Here is a 22,364-nt window from a genome sequence, read left to right as displayed (position 1 = left end):
GCAGAACTACCATGAAACCCAGCAATCCTGTTACTGGGTATATACCCAAAGGAATATAAATCACTCTATTATAAAGAGACATGCATGCCTATGTTTATTGCTGCACTATTCTCAATAGTAAAAACACGGAATCAACCCAAATGCCCATCAATGATAGACTGGATAAAGAAATTGTGGTACATATACTCCATGGAATACTATGCAACCATAAAAAATAATGAAATCGTATCTTTTGTGGGAAAATGGATGGAGCTGGAGGCTATTTTCCTTAGCAAACTAATGCAGGAACAGGAAACCAAATATCACATGTTCTCACTTATAAATGAGAGCTAAATGATAAGAACTTATGAACACAAAGAAAGAAACAATAGACACTGGGGCGTACTTGAGGGTGGAGGATGGGAGAAAGAAGAGGAGCAGAAAAGATAACTATTGGGTACTGGACTTAATACCTGTGTGATGAAATAATCTGTACAACGAACCCCTGGCACGTGTTTGCCTATGTAACAAACCTTCACATGTACCCCCAAACCTAAAATAAAAGTTAAATAAATAAATAAAATAATTATGTTCTGCTTTTAGGATATATATTTGTAGATAGGATAAAACATGGACTAGATGTACAAACACCAAATTGATGATCGTAGTTTTCTCCCCAATATCAAAAGATGGCATTTGCTGACAAGAATGGATTGCTATGAACTGTGACTTGTCAAATATTCCTCTCATCATTTTTTAAAATTAGGATGTCATAATCATACTTCATACATTAAAACAAGTAATTTTCTTTTTTTAAGTTTTTTGAGCAGTTACTGTAATCTTTTTTTTTTTTTTTTTTTTTTTGCTATTATACTTAAAGTTCTGGGATACATGTGCAGAACATGCAGGTTTGTTACATAGGTATGCGTGTGCCATGGTGGCTTGCTGCACCCATCAACCTGTCATTTAGGTTTTAAGCCCCGCATGCATTAGGTATTTGTCCTAATGCTCTCCCTCTCCTTGCCCCCCACAGGCCCTGGTGTGTGATGTTGCCCTCCCTATGTCCATGTGTTCCCATTATTCAGCTCCCACTTATGAGTGAGAACATGAGATGTTTGGTTTTCTGTTCCTGTGTAAGACTTAAGCAATTTTCTCAGTGTCATTTCTCCATCTCCACTGTGGCCTAAATTGTGCAGAACCTGCTGCGAGTCTAAATATGAGTTCACAGATGTGAGAGGCAGAATAACAGTTCCCTAAAGATTTCCACGTCCTCATCTCTGGAACCTGTGAATAAATCATTGCACATGGCAAATGAGAATGAATAAAGGTTGCAGATAAAATTGATTGATAATCATGTGACCTTAACATGGAGGGATTGTCCTAAGTTGTCCAGGTGTGTCCAGCATCCTTAACAGTAGGACAAGAAGGCAGGGGAGGAAGGACCAGGGAGATGGCAGCCTGAGACAGAATCAGCAGCTAAGGAACACAGGCCTCCTCTAGTAGCTGAAAAAGGCAAGGAAACAGAGTTTGCCAGATCTTCCAGGAGTACAGCCCTGCTGACACCTTGATTTTAGCCTCGTAAGGCCCATTTCAGACACCTGGCCTTCAGAACTGTAAGATTTGTGTTGTTTTAAGTCACTAAGTTTGCAGCAATCTCTTACAGCAGCAACCGAAAACTAATGCAAGAGAGTTCTTGATTTACACGTATGCATGCTTGCAGGTACACACATATACACACACACCCCTAAGGGAGAACCCACCAAGAACTAGAAAGTTGTTTGCTGGCGAAAGCCTTCTAACATATGGTTTAGTAAGAAAATGTCCCGACATTATGAAACCATCACTATCACAGGCCAACATAAAGAAACAAAAATTTGCAACAAATACAGCAAAGGCTTTTTCCCCCATAAGACCTCATATAAATTAATGAAAGCAAGATCAAGTTAATAAATGAGCAAAAAACCTCTGAGGTAATTCACAAAATAAAAAACATAAATGGCTAATAAAATATGAAAATACATCAGATGAAAAAGAACTATTGCAAAAATAAATAAATGAAGAGATGCCATTTTGTTTATTTTCTTAGCATGTATCTTTAAGTGGAACTATCCTATGGTGTGGAAAAGCAAGCATTGTCAGTCACTGCTGTGATAGGATAGATACAAACTTTCCAAAAACCAATAATATGTAAAAAATAGTCATAAAAATATTCACTGGCACTTCTGAAATAATAATTTTACCTCTGGGAATCAGATCATCAAAAATTCAGGAAAAGCATTAATATTTTTCACAATATTATTTATAACTTGAAAACAACTTTCAATAGTAGAAGATTACTTTAATACATAGCAGTATATTTAAATAATACAAATTTATGTAGTCATTAATAATTAAGCTTATGAAGAGTATTAACTTGGGTCATAAGAGTATAAGTGATATATAGCAACTGCAAGAGAGAAAGATTGGAAAGAAATCTATTGTAAAGTTATTAGTGACGGGATTAGGGACCATTTCTTTCTTGTGTATGTAACTGGTTTACTGAATGGGTTGGTAGAATACAGTTGAAAGGCAATTTTGTTTGTTCTCTCACTGTCACTTCAAGTACACATTACGGCTTTGTTCATCTCACCCTTTGGATCATATTTCAAGCAGAATTTATAGCTCTTTTAGCTCCTCAGAGATATTAAATATCTAGTCCAGGTTACTGCAAATTCTCATCCACTTAAAAACTCTCCCGCTCAGCTTGGGCCTGATTTCAACTTGCAGATTTGCAGAGAGGAAGGAACACAGCACTGCTTCCTCCTCTTCTCACCCCACTTCTCTCACTGTTCCTCTGCGTTATCGTGGGGATGAAGTAGAAGGAGAAATGATGGGAGAAAAGGAGGGAACAAGGTGTTAGCATGACGGGTTCCATTGTAATCTGGCAGGGATACTCTCTGAGTGTGACAGCTCCCACACACTCATGCTTCTTCTTGTGGGGTGCTTTTAGGGGTTCTTCAGAATCCCACCCCACCGCCCTTTAGGATCCCTACCTGTTTCTCGGTTGATCAGCCTCCCTGGTTTGCCACTTTGCACCCCTACTTGCCTTCTATAGCCAAAGTACCACCATCCTTCTTCTGAGGTCACCTGCCCTACCACGAAGTCCTCTGGGATGGCTCCTACTCCAGAACAGCACAGGAAGATCTCTCCAGAGGCCTTACCCCCAGGCTAAGGGCACACACACACATCCTGCCCTGCCAATTCTGCCCAGTCCTGTCTCCACACACTGCAACCAAAAGCCCCTCTAGACACAGCCTCTTGCCTTCTGACTCTTCCAAGTGTGAGTTGGGTGCCAAGCCCCCATGTTTCCCAAAATGTAAGAGATGTTAAGCTCCCCAAGTGCTTTCGCAGCACCCCCTCACCTGGCTTGAGGTGAGAGGAGGTGCCCGCTGGGTGGGAGGAACTATCAACACCCTGGCAGATTTCTCTGTAAGTCCTTCTCCTAAGACCTCACCCTAAACTTTTCCCTAACCTCTCACCCTCTCAGGGCTTCTTGGCCTTTGTCCAGACAGTCCACAGATGGATTACAAGCTCAGGGTCCTAATTCACATGGGCAGTCAAAAGCCCCAGATATCTTGTTCTCTGCATTGGAAACTTTAGCCTTTGACACCAGGACTATCAGAAAAAGTTTGGTTTCCCAGTATTATTTTATAATGGGGGTAAAGGGTGGAAACAAACGTTAACAAAGACAAGAAGATAAACTATAGCAGCTATCAAGTATCTATTTTTCATACCTATTGAAGTGCTTATAGTAAGTATTTTTAGACTGGACTAGATTCATAGACAATTTTGTCCTCTAGGAATTGCAGTGTCTTTGGCTCCACGGAATAAAAATCGTCCTCTTAGCATCATAAATGCAGAGGTTAAATTCTACTCCTGCATTTATTCTCTGAATTACTAGTATCCAAAGTACAAATCATCTCTTCTGTTTTATTTTATCACTACTGAATCACCAGCAAGTTAATGTGTTTTCTTGTGGTATGATTAACAAAGCAATTTAGTATCCAAATATGATTTACATGCCCAGAGCATTTTAAATAATTAAGTAGATGATTGGTATTTAATTTATAAGCAACATGTTTTTATTCCTTCTGTAGCTTTTAAACATTAAAATAGTTATAATTAGTGCTAGTACAAAATGCTCAATCATCAGAAAAAAATCAAAACTTTAAAATGGATTTCTTAATAATCTTTGCTGATTATAAAATACAGGAACTGTAAGTCCCAAATCAAAATCTAAGTGAAATATCTAGAAACTGGTTTCTTCCCCCATTTCTGTGTACTTTTTAGAAAGCTATTAAGGCTACATAGAAATGAAAAGGCTCTTTTAAAATCACAGCTATCATTTTAAAAGAGTTTCTTCCACCGCAAACTCTTAAAAGTTGCTCATAAATATTTATCTTTATTAGATTATATTGGCTCTTTAAGTATGGAAACTTGGCATAGATTCTTAAGGTACACATTTTTTCCCTTTTGCAGTTGGTGGGTTTTGTGTATGCCTGTTATGTGATCAGTATTTCCATGGAAGAAGAAGACACATGTAAGTACTGTTTTCTCTCTCCCTGTGGGTTCCTTTTGAATGAGATACCGCTTCCAAAACTAATCATTACAGGGCTATGAAATCTTTTATATTTGGAGTCTAAAATGATTGAACTCAGCATACTAAAGTTACAGTCAAAAGTTGACAGACTGAATTGCACACAAATAAGGTGACGCTACATATAGAAACACTCAATTTGTGAGAGCACGTGCAGAGACTCAGAAGGACAAGGACTGCTGTCATATCATATATTAGCAACTTTTCATCACACACCTAACCATTATGCCGAGTAGACAGTCAGCGGTTGTTTTACCTATTACCAATTTTAGGCATGTTGGTGGCAGAATTTTGAAGTCTGAGTAACAGTAATGATATCAGTACAATAATACATTACAGAAAGATCTATATGTATATAAACCATATAAACTGCAATGAGAAAAACTAAAATTTACAACCTTCCAGATGAGATGCAAAAAAAAAAAAAATTTACGAGGGGCTAAAAAAAAGTTAATGGGATGCTTAAAAGCTAAATCATGTTTTAACAGAACACCCAAAGGAAAAACATTTATTAATATTATGACCTGAAGTTATATGATAGAGCTTTAGCACCATAGGTCAACAAATGACCTTCATTGAGTACCTGCTGATGTATAAGACACTTCTTGGCACAACTCTGTTAGGGACTCACATTTTTTTATTTACTTTCAAAATTTTTTTTTTTTTTTTTTTTTTGAGACAGAGTCTCCCTCTGTCGCCCAGGCTGGAGTGCAGTGGCGTGATCTCGGCTCACTGCAAGCTCCGCCTCCCGGGTTCACACCATTCTCCTGCCTCAGCCTCCTGAATGGCTGGAACTACAGGCACTCGCCACCATGTCCCGCTAATTTTTTTGTATTTTTAGTAGAGAAGGGGTTTCACCGTGTTAGCCAGGATGGTCTCGATCTCCTGACCTCGTGATCCACCCGCCTTGGCCTCCCAAAGTGCTGGGATTACAGGCGTCAGCCACCATGCCCAGCCTACTTTCAAAATTTTAATTTACTTTCAAAATTTTAATTTACTTTCAAAAAATAAATTATTTTGGATAAAGAAATCACACCTAACCAAACCAGAGATTGTATTGCAGTCATTGTTTGAATTTGTAACGAAATGAAGCAAAGTAGCTAGCCATTGTAACTTCCTTCCAGAACACAACCTCAAAGGGGTCTGATAAATGCTTCCCATCAAACAGATGAGTGGTGCATGATATATGAGTTGGAATCCAGAGTCTGATGGGGTCTTGTCTCAATTTATTTGGCCAAACCTCAGACCCTGAGATTAAAAGTATCAGGCAGTGAAAGCATGCAGACAAATTGCATCATGTGTTTAATGCTTACTCAGAGTTGTTTTTTTTTTTAATGCTAGATAAGTCAAAAAGTTTCTGTCACTTGACAAGTGCAGTTCTAATGACAACACTTTTCATTTTGAGATTAACTTCAAATCTCTATTTTTAGGAGTTTTATTAGTAGTTCTACAACCTGATGGAGTTAATATACAGAAGGTTAGCAGCATGCTTCCAACACAGAGCTAAGACAGGCTGCACAGCCAAAAACAGTTGGTTGAGCATGAACAATATTAACTGGAATTTCAACCTGAAAGTTATTGGAATTTGAGCTGAATAAGTCAAAAAATTAATAAATTGATAAGTCCCAGCTGAATCTCTTATAAAGTAGATACCTACTTTTGAGTAGTTATCAAACAACAACAACAACCAAAACAAACAGTCCTCTTTTTTTTCCTCCTCACTAAACTGGTCAAAGACTCTCAAAAGACACCAGTGCTCAGTTGTACCTAACAGTGGGAGAAAAGGCAGATTAATCAATAGTCTTATTATGTAGTGCAATAAATATACAACAGTCTTTTCCTTGAGACTTGTGGTTTAAGCAAAGCTGGGAAATGCAAAATGGCATGCAAAATAAAAGACTCATCTAAATGGATACTTTTGTTAACTTTCTATTAGCCTTCTTTTCAGTGTATATAAATTGTATTGTTCACTGCCAGATATCGTCGTTCCATTGACTTTGATGTCTTTAATTAGCTTAAATTTCTCTATAGAAATCTCTGAATCAGCTATTTCAGTGCCCTTCAAACTGGGATTGAAGCAGCTGCTAGGAGACTATTCTATTAGTGGTTTAATTCTAGCATTTGTTATTAGGGCCATACATGACATTACCAAGAGACATCTGGATATAGTACTTGTATTGTCATCAATTCAAATTGACTCAGAGTCAAAACGAAACTTGGGTGCTCAAAGCAAAGTATATATGCCCAAGACTAACTTAACATGATAATCTGCTGGAAGAGAGATGATAATGGAAAGCAGTCACAAACATTTGATAGTTCTCAAATGAGGGTAATTTTATATTTTTTATTGAAAGAGGTAGGAAACAAAAGTGCAGATGTAATTACGTTGTCCCAGGGTCTTCAGAAGGCAGATGTGAGCAAAAAGTAATGTCTGAAACCAATTGCAATGATCTCATACACTAGTACTATTTGTGCCAACACTTAGCTTTTAGGTGCAACAATGAACTGCCCCTTGGATATGACATTACCAACCCTCAGTCAGGAAGACATGTCCTTTGAATTATTTTTCCAAAACTTACACATAAAATAAGTAAACAATACTGGTATCTTTCCAATTTGTCTAAGTACACTTCTGGAAAGCTTATTCTAAAAGAGATCTGCAAATATAATATAATGTCAGTTTTTTGGCAGGCAATACATCATTCATAATTTTGATTCTATTCTAACTAATGAAAATTTCTGCATTATTCAAAATGCAAAGTTAAGCCTTGTTCTTGGGCTGAAAACTGCCAGCCAGCCTTAAAAATTAATAACAGCTACCACTTCCCTCCTCTGCACTGTTAAAGTGGATATATGGGACTAACATTTCAGACAGACATTTCCGAAGGGTAATAAATACTTGAGGAAACACTTATTTCTAGCCACTCGTCTTCTTAGTTACCTCTCAGCCTCTTTTATTAACTATTTCTTATAAAGATTATGATTGCAGGTCAAAGACAATGAAATAAAAAGCTCACAAAAGGCAGAGTGCTAGGTGGGGTCAGCGCTTCTCGTCATTCATTCTAATGAAAAAGCCTAGTTATATCTCTTCCTTCCATTTTTCATTGCTTTTAAATATATATACGTAAATATATATCAATCTCCATGAACACTTTCATGAGACTAGAATCTCTGGAATCATAGTGATAGAAATCTGTCAACACCTTGTTTGGGAATCATTTGCTGAAAATGAACTTGAGGATTTGTTACTACTTGTTAGACTTTCCAGAAATAATGTTTTTAATTCAGAGAAGTGTGGAGATAAGGTGAAAAATAGCATTTTACCTGTATCAATACTGCCAGGCTTTTTCAGAGGGTCTGTTGCTAGCACTACTCCTTCTGATATTAGGCTGCAAATTGCAACTGGCACATTTATTTGGGCTCATAAAGGCTAGTCTGGGTTGTATGTGTTGAATGATGAGAGACAAAAGTATACTGAAAACCCTAACAGTTTTTGAAAGGAAATGAACCCCTCAGATGTGGGTTCAATATTTTACATTAAAAAGCTCTAAATAGTTCTTTATATAAACATTTGATGCTTGCTATTATACTTTTGAGGAACTTTTTATTGGAAGGAAGCACAACTATCAGAAAAACATTTCATCGCTCTACTGTCCTTGAAGCTTCCTGCTGGCTAATGTTCATGTATTTACCTGTCTGCCCATGAACTCCTTCTAAGAAAATGAGGTGATATTTCCATAGCAATGGTGTGAGCTGAAAACTTTTTAAAATCCTATCTCCACCTAAGAATTTATGAAAGAAGCGAATGGTAGGAAAAAAAAAAGACTAGTTTGAATGTTAATTTATGAATTTCCTTTTCCCAACTTATAATGTATGGAAGCCTCAGAGAAGTAAGGTGACCACAAGGCCAGACACCAGGGGAGGGAATAAGCAGAGGCCTGGAAGATCTTCAGAGTAGAAAACCAGTCCATTGTTTTGCGCCCCTAGCATTGTATGAACATTTGAAGGTGAGAGGAGAGGACAGTGCTGTGAGTCAAAGATGGAAAAATGTGCAATATTGGTAAGGGTGATCCTGAAGTCACAGTGAACATTTCAAAGGAGCCACCACATTTGCCTAATAAGCCATTAAGAATCTACTGATTCTCACAGTGCATATTTTTTTTTTTTTTGGTAACTATCTAGTTGGTTGCATGTAACTGTCCTAAAGGCTGATTCTCTCTCCTTCAGCCTCACTAGAGCTCAGATTTAGATCCTGAAACATTTTCCTAATTTGCTGAGATGGCTCTGCTAAATAGCTACACAATGACTAGATAATCCTCCCACTAGCAAGATCTATGAAGGTAGAATCTTTGTTTTGCTCCCCACTGTAACCCTATAGTTCAGAAAAATGCCTTGCATGTAGAATTCAATAAAGAAATATTTGTTGGCTGGGTGTGGTGGCTCAACCCTATAATCCCAGCACTTTGCAAGGCTGAAGCAGGCAAATCACTTGAGCTGAGCAATTCAAGGGCAGCCTGGGCAACACGGTGAGACCTCATCTCTACCAAAAATACAAAAAACATAGCTGGGTGTGGTGGTGTGTGCCTGTGGTCCCAGCTACTCGGGAGGCTCAGGTGGGAGGATCACATGAGCTTGGGATCGGAAGAGGGAGTTGGTGGGATGGAGGTTCCAGGTTTCAGTGAGCTGAGATCCTGCCACTGCACTCCAGCCTGGCTGACAGAGGGAGACCCTGTCTCAAAAAAAAAATAAGAAAAAGAAATATTTGTTGAGTTTATAGTGTTAAATAAATTTTCTGGGCCCAACAACTCAGTTTTACAGTCATTTTTAAAACTCCAATGTTCTCAAGTTTGATACTGCTTTATATTTTGAATTTAGTGAGATGTCCGATGCACTTGCAAATGTTTATGTGAGGCAAGTGGAGGTCCTACATTTTTAATGCAATTAGATATATTTTTAGTAATTTTGAAAATCAAGGTATAGGGAGATAAAATAAACCTCCACTGTACCACGTCAGAACAAGAGCTTAATTTTGTAAACTCCTGGACAAGACACTGCTGAGAAAACAGGGACTTACTTGAAAGGGATGCACTCACAGAGTAAGGCAGGCATTTAGGAGTCGACTCATCTGCAACATGTGGTGAAGGGGACAGAGTTACTGTCAAAGAGTGGGGACCAGCAGGGTTGTAACCTCGGCCACCCCACACACAGGAAGTTCAGGCAGCACAGAACAGGATCCCAGCTACAGTGCTCTGGTTGAGTGACAAGATTCCATCCCTTAAATAGGTTACTGAGACAGACTCTCTCTCAAGAATATCATAAGCATTCAAATGCCCAAACCAGCAAACCAACTGGAGATTCCCCACAGGGGAAAGATAGAGAAGCCCCTTTACCAGAACCAGATCCAAGGTTACCACTAAACTCACAGTGAAGTAGAGCCTAAAAGATTGCCTATCTCCTTAAGCCAGGATTCCTGATTATAATTCAGCCTGACTAAGAATCATCTACAGCGATATATCCTACTCTCCTCCCTCCCCCACCTCCAGCCACATCTGTTTTCCTGAATCCACCAAGAGCTTTCATACCCAGGCCTTTGAGAGAGGCCTCCTCCCTCTGTTGACCCACTAACTTATATACACCCTTCAGATTTCAGCTTAGCTGTCTCTTCTGAAATTTAACCACTTTCCTCCCACCCTCTCTGGGTTAGTTGAAGATACGGATGATATATTGTGAGATGCTTTCATTGCACACTGTGCTTTTTCCTTGGCAACATTTAACACAACTGTAATTTTTTAAAGTCATATTATTCACCAAGGCTGACCCCATTTCCTAACATAAAGGGAACCCTACACAATTTTCAATGAATAAATATTAAATGAATGAGTCAATGTATGAACAAATGGACTCAGTAAGATGATTAGGGTTTCCAATGGCAGAGATCGGGGAGAAGGTTCTTCCTTTTCTCTTCTCTATCTCCATTTATATAAATGACAGCTCTTCACATCAGCTGAAAAGCTTGGGCATATTCGTTGTATTCCCTGACTCTTCCCTGATTGCCCACACCCAGTTAATCATCAAATGAGACATCTTCACCTCCTGTCTTAGTTCTTCTGGGCTGCTATATCAGAATACCATAGACTGGGTAGCTTATAATAACAGGAAGTTATTTCACAGAGTTCTGTTGTGAAAAGTTTAAGATCAAGGTACCAGCAGACTTGGTGTCTGGTGAGGGCCCACTTCTCTGTTCATAAATGACTGTCTTCTTCCTGTGTTCCCACATGGGCAAGCAAGCAAGACAGTTCTCTGAGGTCTCTTTTATAAGGGCACTAACCCATTCATGAGTGACCTAATCACTTCCCAAAGGCTTCACCTACTAACACCATCACGCTGGGGATTAGGTTTCAACGTATGAATTGGTGGGGGTGGGAGGGTAATAAACATTCAGACCATAGCATCTCCCTTCAAATAACTAAAAACTCCTACATGTTCTTTAACATTCTTCTCACAAACACCCTCTTCTCCATGCCGCAGTAGACCCTGAGTGTGTCTCTGAATCTGCACTCAACTTACTTTTTAATTAATTGCATCCCCCACTCATAAAAGGTGGAGATCATGTCTTACCTACCCTAGGATCTCAGAACCTGCTTCAGTGTATGGAACATCATAGGAAATCAGTGCATATTTGTTATACAAAATACATAGTGGAGAAAATGCTTGGCTTTACGTTATCTCTCATATCTCTTTCCTCACTCCCTAAGAAAATTTAAACTTCCCATTCCCTGTACCACAGAAAAAAACATGATTAATTCATAATAAGGTATTTGTGCACTTATATCTTTTATCAATTTTCCAGAGCAAAAGCATGGCCCTATATTATGCACTTACATTATCTGGAAATTTTCTGGAGAGAAGGTGTAGCTTGTTTTGCCAAAAACTTGAGACCAGCAAGCAGACAACTCCTGCACCCCAGAGGGGGTTCTAATTTTCTATGTTTCTACTTGAAACCAGATGTTAGAAATGACTTCAGTGATGGTGGTCCTAACTGCCAATATCTAGCTCTGTGACCATTACTGAATCACATCACCTCTTTGGGGATCCGCAAGTCACTGACAGCTCTGACACTGCAGTTCTACAGATGATGCTTTTGGGTTGGGGTGATTTCAAGGTGTGATCAGGCATTTCACATTTCCTTCTTCACTGATTTACAAATGGTCAACATCAGGAGTGGTTTCAAAACACCCTGACCTCTATGCTCCAGAGTTACAGTAACGAAGTCTGATGCATCAGCCTCAGCACTAAAACAGGCCCTCTACACAAATGCCTGCCCGCTCAGAAGGAGGAATCACATCTCTCCACTCCCTGCTTTAGACAGGTCAGAGCTCTCCAGTTCTCACCATTACCAACAGTGCCAGGCTGTGCAGCACTTCTCAAGCACTTTACTTGAGAAGGAAGAATGAAGAATCTGCCATCCAGATGGTGCCGAGTGGAAAATGTGGGATTTGGGATGCAGATGTGATAATGAGGGAGCAGAGTACCAAATTTAAAAATCACACCCTCGTGACACCCTGGATGCACAGCAAAGAAAAAAATGGACTGTAAGGATTTTATGAGGATCTTGTGCAATAGTTTTATCCTGGTTATTAGTGGTAAAATTTAGGAGCCCAGCAGAAGAGCAGTTGACAGCACCCTGCCAGGGCCTCTGTGTTTCCTTTTTAAATCTAAATTCAGTATTCTAATCCCAGCAACCCCCCTTCTCAATGGTCTCACAAAGCTGGCTCTGCCAGCCCCACTGTGGGTTTACTGAACCTCCACTTCTGCACATCTGTCCCTAAGCTGCTTAGTGGTGCAGAGAGGAGCACATACCCTGATGCAAACTCACAACGTCACATGTGAGCCGCCCAACCCGCTCCAGGGGCCTCCCACTCATTCTTCATCAGTGCTTTCTCCAAGGCCCCTAAAAGTGAATTATTTGAGCTGTCAGTGCCGCAGATCACCCTAGCCTCATTTTAGAGAACTTAGAGTTTCTATCCTCATTTTGGGGATGAATAATTGAGGCCCGAAGAGGCAATGTGACCGCCAGCAGCTTTCTCCTCCTCTGCCCTGCACCCTTAGCATTAAGACTTCATCACTGAGACTCTGTCACACAAAAAAATAAAAGCAGTGGGAATGATTTCCTCAAGTTCCCAGGCTCTCTATCTGTCAGATCTGTCTGTATCCATCTGTGATCATCATCTTCCTGACAGAAAAAGCAGTCTTCATTGTGTCCCGTGGCTTTTGTGGCTGCTATGTCCATCCCACCCACCTATTTAAGCAGGCCTTGCTCTCTTAATTATTTTTTCTCTCTGTCCCCTCCCCCAACTTTACTGCCTCTGCCCAGCTTCTTCCTCCACTAGGTCTTTTCCCTTCAGCTTATAAAGTCACATCAACCAGAAAAAGAAAATAGAAATCACCCTTGACTCCAACTGGCATGAATTTAACTTTCCTGTCTGTCATACTCCTTCCCTCCACATCCCAGCTTCTCTCATACTCCCTCCCTCCACATCCCAGCTTCTCTGCAAAGTGGCCGAGACTGACAGCACTCCCTTCCTCACCCCCCTCCCACTCACTCTCATGCCTCCTGAGTTATCACTGAAGATGCTGTCTCAGAGGCCAGCAGGGACTTCCTAATTGTCAAGTTCTCCTGGATCTTATCAAGATTGATTGACAGCTTTGGCTGCTGTTGACTTCTCCTTCCTTGAACACTTTCTCCCCTGGATTTCCAGAAAATCGCATCTCTTGAACAGCACATATTTTGCCAATTAAAAATTATTTTTAATATCTAGTGTTCAATAGTAGAGTGACTATAATTTACAGTATCTATTGCACTTTGGGAAATAGCTGGATGAGAATACTTTGAATGTTTCTACCATAAAGAAAAGACAAATATTTAAGTGATGTATATCCCAAGTACACTGATTTGATCTTTGCAAATTATAGGCATGTATTAAATTATCACATGTGCCCCCAAAACTATGTACATCTATTATGCCTCAATTTTTAAAGGTACTTTAAATATTCTTACGCAGATTAAGCAGATTTCTGATGCAGACACAGGTAACCAATTTTGAAGAACTTGTTCAAGCTGCTTTTGGAGTGATGAGCTGTCATTATGTCCTTAAAATATTAACTAATCATTCCTACTATAGAGTTTATATTAACATTCACACTGTTATACTAAGGCATTTTAAGTAAGGTCAGCCAATAAAACAGAAATGTTTTTAAAGTAAGACCAGACAATAAAAGAGATGTTTATCCTTTTAAATAACAAAATGGCATATAATATTTTTAAGAGCTATAGTCTTGGACGAATTTTTAAGATTTAATGGAGACCTGATTTTACACTACCTTAAAAAGAAGTATCATACAAGTAACCAGCAATAAAGGGCATATATGGAACACTCATCTTCATGTTCTCTAGACTATGTACTTTACTAAGAAAAAAATAATAATTTAGTGTTCTTTCTGGGAACAATATTTGAAACTGCCACCTAAATGAGATATTAGGGAGTATTCATATGACTTGAATGCAAGTATGAAAAAAATAGGGAACATTTGGTAAAAGCATTTATCTCTCCTTCTAAATTGTATAAGACATAAAGTAAGTTAATTATAAATTATATCTAAGTTATAACAAACTAGTGTTTCCATTTTATCCACATTTTTCCTCATAGAAGGAAACAGATCTTTCTCTTTCTCTCTCCCTTCCTCTCTCTCTTTCTCACTGATTGTAAGTACAGAAAATCTATATTAAAGTTAGTGGTATTTTCTGAAGACATCTTTCTTTGTCACAGTTCAATCAACTACAAAACTCCTACTGTTTCCCAACCCTTATTCATTTAATACCACCTTCAGCGATGTCATGACAGCTATGTACAAGCTTGTGTCAGAGACTGGCTGGCTCTTCACTAAGCCCGTTTGTTTGTTCTCCTCCCAAGCACACAGCTGTACCATCTATCCCAGCCTCCAGGCAGTTAGATGCCCCATGAGATTGTATTCTAGACTAGGGTTCCAGTCCTGGCCCCTAAATAACTTCCACGTGTGATTCTTCATGCTCTTATCCTTTCTTCCTGCTGGACATAGACCAGCACTGAAGCTTTGGAAGCCGCACGTTTCAAATGCTGGAGCCACAGTATCAAACGGGCCTGGGTCGTTGAGTGTTGCTCAGAGAAAGGTTGACCATATAATTTGAGAAGCAGGTGATAAGTGCCTTTGAGGCATAAGACACTGAGGAGCACCTGAGAGAGTCCGTCAGAGAAAGGTTCCCTCCCAGACAGGGAGACCCCGAGTAGAAACAGGCAGGAGTTCTCCTGTCATTCAAGGGAGAGTCAGGAGTCCAGCGTATCAAGCATTCAGCAAACAGAAGTGCCTCCAGCATGCCTGGGAAGCTCTCTCTGAGAAGAGGACATGTAGGCTAAGACCTGAGGATGAAAAGGAGCTAAGAGGCAAAGGCCAGGAGAGCATTCCTGGCAGAAGGAGCAGTAAGCATGCAGGGAATCACTTACTGGAAAGGCTTCCAGCCAAAACAAAGGGCTTGACTTCAGAAGCAGTTTCATACCAAATGGTCGAAGAGATGATCTGGGCTTCCCTGACCTGCTGACTCTCAAAAGAGTAGTGAATTAAAGGGCAGATTGTCCCAGAGACTTCATTGTAAATCCCGTATTGAGCGGGAGGGCTCTGTGAAAAGGATAAAAAGTATACTGTGTTTTTGTATGTTGTGAGAAAAAAATCACAGGTTGGGCTTAAGTTTTATTTTCTTTTCCTTTGCTCTATATTTGCCTCATTGTCTATTTACTCACCTATGTGTTTATTTGGAAAAGTAAATTAAATCTGTTTCTTTTTTACTTAAGGAAAACAAACACTTAGTTACTAGTCCTAAAGTCAAAGCCAAGGTGTCATACTGACTGTGTTTTCCTCCTAACTGAGACAAGAAAGTTTCAGGGAAACAGGTGAAGACCAAAGTTTCTCTAGGACTTTGTACATTTTCATGAGGGAGGCTTTTCTGCCCAGAAAATTCTATTAATATCTACTCAGGGTTTTAAACCATTATGCAATGTTTTTAAAAGTAATAAATTTTTTAAAAACTGTGGTTTTTTGTTTTTTTAAGCTCTAAATCAAGCTTGTCCAACCCGCGGCCCACGGGCCACATGCAGCCCAGGGTGACTTTAAATGTGGCCCAACACAAATTTGTAAATTTTCTTAAAACTTTATGAGATTGTTTTGAGATTTTTCTTTTAGCTCATCAGCTATCGTTAGTGTTAGCGTATTTTATGTGTGGCCCAAGACAATTCTTCTTCCAATGTGGCCCAGGGAAGCCAAAAAATTAGACACCCCTGCTTTAGATGCTACATAGAACTTTAAGTATTCTGCTTATAAATCTAGCAAGTGTTAAGTATCACTTTAGGGGAGAGCTTCTTTTCATTGTGCTAAAATACATAACATAATATTAACCATTTTAATATTTTTAAGTGTACAACTCAGTGGCATTAGGTACATTCACAGTGTTGTGCGACCATCACTACTATCATTTCCAGAAATTTTTCATCATCCTAAACAGTATCTCTGTACCCCTTCAACAACATTTTTTCAACTTTTCATCCTCTCCTCCCTCCAGCCTCTAGTAACCTCCATTCTACCTTTTTTTTTTTTTTTTTTTTTTGGAGACAAAGTCTCATTCTTGTCCCCCAGGCTGGAGTGTGATGGTGCGATCTTGGCTAACTGCAACTCCGGTTCAAGCAATTCTCCTGCCTCAGCCTCCTGAGTAGCTGGGATTACAGGCGCCTGACACCATGCCCGGCTAATTTTTGTATTTTTAGTAGAGATGGGGTTTCACCATGTTGGCCAGGCTGGTCTCGAACTCCTGACCACAGGTGATCCACCCGCCTCGGCCTCCCAAAGTGCTGGGATTACAGGCGTGAGTCACTGTGACCTGCCCTCTATTCTACTTTTTATCTCTGTGCATCTGTCTATTCTAATTACCTCATGCAAATGGAATTACACAATATTTGTTCTTTTGTGTATGGTTTATTTAATGTCCCATAAGGTTTTCAAGTTTCATCCATATTGTAGCATGTATCAGAATTTCATCCTTTTTTTTTTTTTTGAGACGGAGTCTCACTCTGTCACCCAGGCTAGAGTGCAGTGGCGCGATCTCGGCTCTCTGCAAGCTCTGCCTCCTGGGTTCATGCCATTCTCCTGCCTCAGCCTCCCGAGTAGCTGGGACTACAGGTGCCCGCCACCACGCCCAGCTAATTTTGTTTTTGTATTTTTAGTAGAGACGGGGTTTCACCATGTTAGCCAGGATGATCTCAATCTCCTTACCTCATGATCTGCCCACATTGGCCTCCCAAAGTGCTGGGATTACAGGCGTAAGGCACCACACTGAAACTTCAATTACTATTCAATCTGTCTAAATTCAATAGTCTACATTCCTTTAAATAATCTGTTCCATTTATAACTTAAATTCCCTTAAACATTTAACATGAATTCATTGTAATTATCATTTTTGGAAGTCCTTCATATATTTGTCCCAATAAACAAAACATTCGCTGGTTTTTAAGCTAATCCAGCAAATCTAATAAATCTAATAAAATAAGCTCATTCATAAATTAAATCTCAAGTTTTTTTAACATTACACAAATTTAATAAAATATTGTCATGTCTTTCAACCTAAAATCACAAGTATAAAATCAATCACTCAATTAAAATTTTGAATTGGTTTCAGTGGGTTAATCTAACAAATCTAATATAATCCATCTGATTATCTTAAGAACTAAAAAGATTTTATATACCAAGCAGACATAGATTATCCCAATGATTATACAATTCTAACCTGTACTTTCTGAAATAGTATTAACACTATATGGGATTAGCTTACTTTGTTTTCTCTATAGTTAATTTCATGTGTTAGAAATACATTTCTCCAATAAATAAGCATCTCAGACAACTTAAGGTTTCTATATGTTCAGGAATTTTCGGCTGGGAAGCGGTACCCAAATTCTAAGAAGATTCTATAGCTTACCACTAATGAATTTAAAGAGCTTTTCTTTAATGGTTGTTGGAACAAAAGAAAATCTCATTCCATAAAATAATCTAGCAGCCCACAACTACGGGACTCAAAGGACATTAGATTTGAATACAGAAGACTTTACTCCTACTAAGAGTCTCATTTTGGTTGGTTTAATAATTGTTAGCCCTTTAAAACATTTTAACATCTTTTCATATGGCTTGACAGACACTTTGTTGACATTCCATTTGCTTCTTTTAATCATATTGCCTGATGGAATCCTGTATTCTTTCCATATTTTAGGTAGGCTGCTAACTCCTGTACGCATTGAAATGTTTGATTGGCTGTATTTCTCTCATATCTTTTCTTGTTCTGAGGTCACTAAACTGTTCGTATTCAAAAGCATTTATAGACCAGAGGCAAAATATTATTGTTTAATTTTAGACTTTTAAGTCCCTTAAATACTTAACCTGCAAACATGAATTCACTGTAATGATTAATATAATTTTTTAGTCCTTAAAATATTGTCCTAATAAAACAAGCATAAATAAACAAACTTAAATAGCTAATTTTTCACTTATTAATTGATTCACTCATTCAAGAAGCAATTATTGGGAGACTTCTGTGAGTTAGGCCACGCCACAAGGATACAGAGATGAATAAAACTCGATCTGCCAGAAGATCTTACATTCTAATAAGGAAGTGAGGTAGGCAAATAATTACAGAAGAGTGAAATGCAGATACTGGTTTGTGTAAAGTGAGTCAGATGTGCAGAAAACATAAGCAGAGGCTAACTGTGTCTCAAGGCATCAAATGTGGCTGCTCAGAACATATAGTATGGTCTCATGTGCAAAATACACATCATCAGGAAGAGAACAAAGGAAAGACATTTTAGATACCAGGGAAAATAAGCTATAAAAGCACAGAAACACCATAAAATATTTAGGAACATTTGTGGAAAATCTGGATCAATCAGGAAGTCATAAGTTACTGGGTACGTTCGGTTCACAAAGTGAATGGTGAATCAGTCCTTGAGGGACCTTGGATTCCGTTTTACACTAGTGATTTTCAACCTATTTCATACTTGGCACTCATGGAGAATGCCTCTTTTTTAAATTTGTTTTTTTAGAGACAGGGTCTCTCTCTGTCACCAATGCTGGAGTGCTGTGGCACAATCATAGCTCACTGCAGCCTTGAACTCCTGAGCTCAAGTGATTCTCCCACCTCAGCTTCCCAAAGCACTGGGATTACAAGCGCCCGGCTGGGGAATTCCAACATTTATGGGCATCCAGTGGTAAATAAACTAGCCATCTCCCAGGAAGAAATGTCTGCCCTAGAAGGCTAACTACCCCAAGCCTCACTCAATGAACACCCACACACACACCCACACACACACACCAGGGAATGAGAGAATTGATACCTTGTCGCATCCGTACCCACTCAGGTCACACCACTTCAGATGCTCTGCTGGATGATGTGGAGCAGTGAATGGATTTAATCTTGGGAATATGATCAAATTCAGTTTTCTTTGAACAGTAATTCATAGAAAGGGAAAAGGATTTATGAAAGAGATCTCAGTGAGCAAATGGCATTTTCATGGAGATTGTCCTAGGAAAGAGAGAAACAAAAGTAATAATAGGAGCTATAAAAAAAGAAAGTATTTCAAAACGGAAATGTCCAAAATTGTGAAAGCGGACAGTAAAAAGGAATTATGAAGAGACTTCAATGCCAGCAAGCATTTGTTACTTGATTTAAAGAGCAAAGTAAAACATTGGCTAGACTTAAATAAGAATGATTAAAAAATATATTGCGGGAAAAAACTGGATAACTAAGAAAAAATGTATTACATAGGAAAAGAATTTGTCTAAAACTATTTAGGCAAACTCTCAGGATTGTTTTAAGCCTCATACCTTTTGGACCATGATTTTTTCTCTCAGCCACTCTATTCTGCTTCATTGACTCCAAAGAGTTTAGAAATTCATTATCCCATTATGTAAATATCATACACTATTAGAAAATTTTAAAATGGGAAAAAATTGTCAGCACTGAGTATGAGAAACATCTAATTCCAAAGATCTGGAGCAAAAGCCAGAAGTACAGTCAAATAAAAATGTTGAATAGCTCCAAAAATAGAAAAGGTAGGTGTTTTCAAGAATTTTTTCCAATCTTATTTTCTCCTGAATAAAAGGTTCCTCCAAATGAGCCCAACAATACTGACACAAAGGCCTCAGCCACCAGTGAAACTGAACAGACAGTAATTGAAAAATTACAAAAACTTTGAAAGGGCCTTCAGTAAGGCCAAGGCAGCCACTTCATCTAATTACTGAGCTCTTGACAAAGATTAAGGAAGGATTAAGGGCATATCTACTATAGAGAAAGAGAGCACAATTTGTGTGTCTTTAAAAAGAGCTGAGTGACTCTTAAAATAAGAGAAAATGTACTATTAAAGATACTGATAAAGTCTTGTGTGGTGACACGCACCTGTAATCCCAGCAGTTTGGGAAGCCAAGGTGGAAAGATCTCTTGAGGCCAGAAGCTTGAGACCAGTCTGGGCGACATGGTGAGACCTTGTCTCTAAAAAAAAGAAAAGAAAGAAAAGTAGCAGGGTGTGCTGGTGCTTGCTGCTTGGGAGGCTGAGGTGGGAGGATCTCTTGGGCCTAGGAGATTAAGGCTGCAGTGAGCTGTGATGATGCCACTGCAGTCCACCCTGGACAACAAAGCAGGACCCTGTCTCTTAAAAAAAAAAATGCAGACTAAAGTAAGAAAAATAACTCATTTTTTCCAAATGTGAGAAAATCAACACAATAAAGTTTTTATCTGTTAGGGGAGGGCTGGAATGGTGAGAGCTGGTGTGTTATAGACATCTTTATTAAGACAGTACAACTCTTGCAACAAAAAGCAATGACAGAAGCTGCAGCAGTAGTAAATGCACCCCTGTAAGGACTCTACAGCCTGGTTCCCTGACTCAAGAATCAAAAACCAAATACTAAAGCAAGCACAGTCCAGGAGATCCTCACAGAATAACCAGAATAAGCGTATCAGTGAATCTAAAGGAATAACACTGAAAACAATTGGAAAAAGCCACTTTGAGCACCTTACTCAAAGGAGATATTATTTTCAAAGACTCTCTGGAGTGACTTGAAATGACACGACAGGAGAGAGACCTTCTCTCATGGTTTGTGCTACTGGGGAAAAAACGGGGTAGAAAATGAAAGCAATGCCAGTCAAAAGCTAAAGGAAAGGTGAGCAGGATTGTCCTGAGCACCAGGCACTGACCTGCCCATGGACTATTCAGCAGCCCTGGAGAGAGGGAAGGAGAGCACTTCCACATGACACTCAAATTCACAAATTCTGCCTCCACGGAGTTTTCTTTCCTAAGAGACCTTTATGCAGACAAGCTTCCTTTCCAGAATAAAAACAAGTCATAGAAGATAAAATCATTATTCCTCAAAATGCGGCACACTAATGAATTTTCCCTTCCAAACTAGCTGTTCATTTTAAATATGAAGAAATCCAACCAAACACAAGTTCGTGAAAGTTCCACAGGGACACAACTCTGTTCGGGGGACAGCAAGGACAGAATGTTGGAATTCTTACAAATCATTATGTAATCCTACATTAGACAGAGCCTTTGAAATTTTGGAAATAACAGTTAATGAGAGTGTATCCTCAAAATAAGATAAATGTTTAAATAAGTCAGCAACAGCTTGTTGTTTACTGCATGCTTTCTGTGTGCTGGCACTCCATCGCCATTACCTTGTATAAGGTAATGACACCCTGTGAGGCAGCCATTGTCCTCATTTTACAGATGAGTAAACTACGATTTTTTTTTCCCAACTCACGTAGCATGTAAGAACTGCAATTAATATTTAATCCAGATATTTTGGGTGCCAAAATCCAAATGCATTCCAAAATGCAGTAGTACCTTTCTTTCCAGAATTTTGTTAACAATAAAGTTCTTTATAAATAGGCTAAAAAAGATAGATATACATAGAGAGAAAGAGAGATGTTAGTCACTCACTAGATTAAAACCAGAATATTCATATTTAAATATTGAGTGATAATATAAAGTACTGGCACAATATAGAGAAAATAATGGATTAGCCCACTAAAATTTAAGTGGATATGAGGAGGCACATGTAAAAGAACACACTCAATAATCTTCTCTCAAATCAGCTGTCTCAGCACAGACTATTTAATATGTGAAGCTTATCATTAGAATAACAGAATTTCAGAATCCAGTTCAAATACTGAAAAAAATCTAAAAACAAAAAAATTTAAAAACAAAAACTGCGTTTCATTTTAATAGCTGCAAAATTCTATATGGCTATCCAATGAAATTATGTAATAGAAGAATACACCATTGTTAAAGTCTGACTTGATAAAATGTAAGAGAATATGACATGACAGATGTTGTGGGTATGATTTTTAAAAAGCAAAAATGTAACCACCACTATTTCCCAAAGACTGGACTTAATGCTTCTTCCTCATGGTAGTGGCTTGCAGAAGAACTTGGCCATCTTCGTGATTTCGCAGCTACATCAAGTGCAAGCACAGGGACTGATTCTGAAGTCAGGGTTGATGTGGTGGTGTGGGCTGTGAGGAGTGGGAGTAGACATCTGCTTCCTTTCCCATCTTTCCTGTTGGCATCCACTGAGCTGTGTAAGTGACCCACTCCCACTGCGGTCTCAGTTGTCAGGCATGTCCTGC

The 22,364-nt window shown here is 38.9% G+C and overlaps 1 protein-coding gene across 3 annotated transcripts in view; it reads left to right on the top strand.

Moving 5' to 3' along the window:
- The window catches only part of NKAIN3 (sodium/potassium transporting ATPase interacting 3), a 735,379-nt gene that overhangs the window by 667,593 nt on the left and 45,422 nt on the right, over nt 1-22,364 (top strand). For all 3 annotated transcript variants that reach the window (XM_019032975.4, XM_063709253.1, XM_055349332.2), the window contains exon 5: nt 4,498-4,558. In XM_019032975.4, coding sequence (XP_018888520.1) covers nt 4,498-4,558 — 61 coding nt within the window. The remainder of the gene's footprint in view (nt 1-4,497; nt 4,559-22,364) is intronic.

This window comes from Gorilla gorilla, chromosome 7 (assembly GCF_029281585.2).
Source record: "Gorilla gorilla gorilla isolate KB3781 chromosome 7, NHGRI_mGorGor1-v2.1_pri, whole genome shotgun sequence".
In the NCBI taxonomy this organism is placed as follows: Eukaryota; Metazoa; Chordata; class Mammalia; order Primates; family Hominidae; genus Gorilla; species Gorilla gorilla.
Note: the sequence above shows the minus strand (reverse complement) of the source record. Positions and strands in the feature narration are given on the sequence as shown.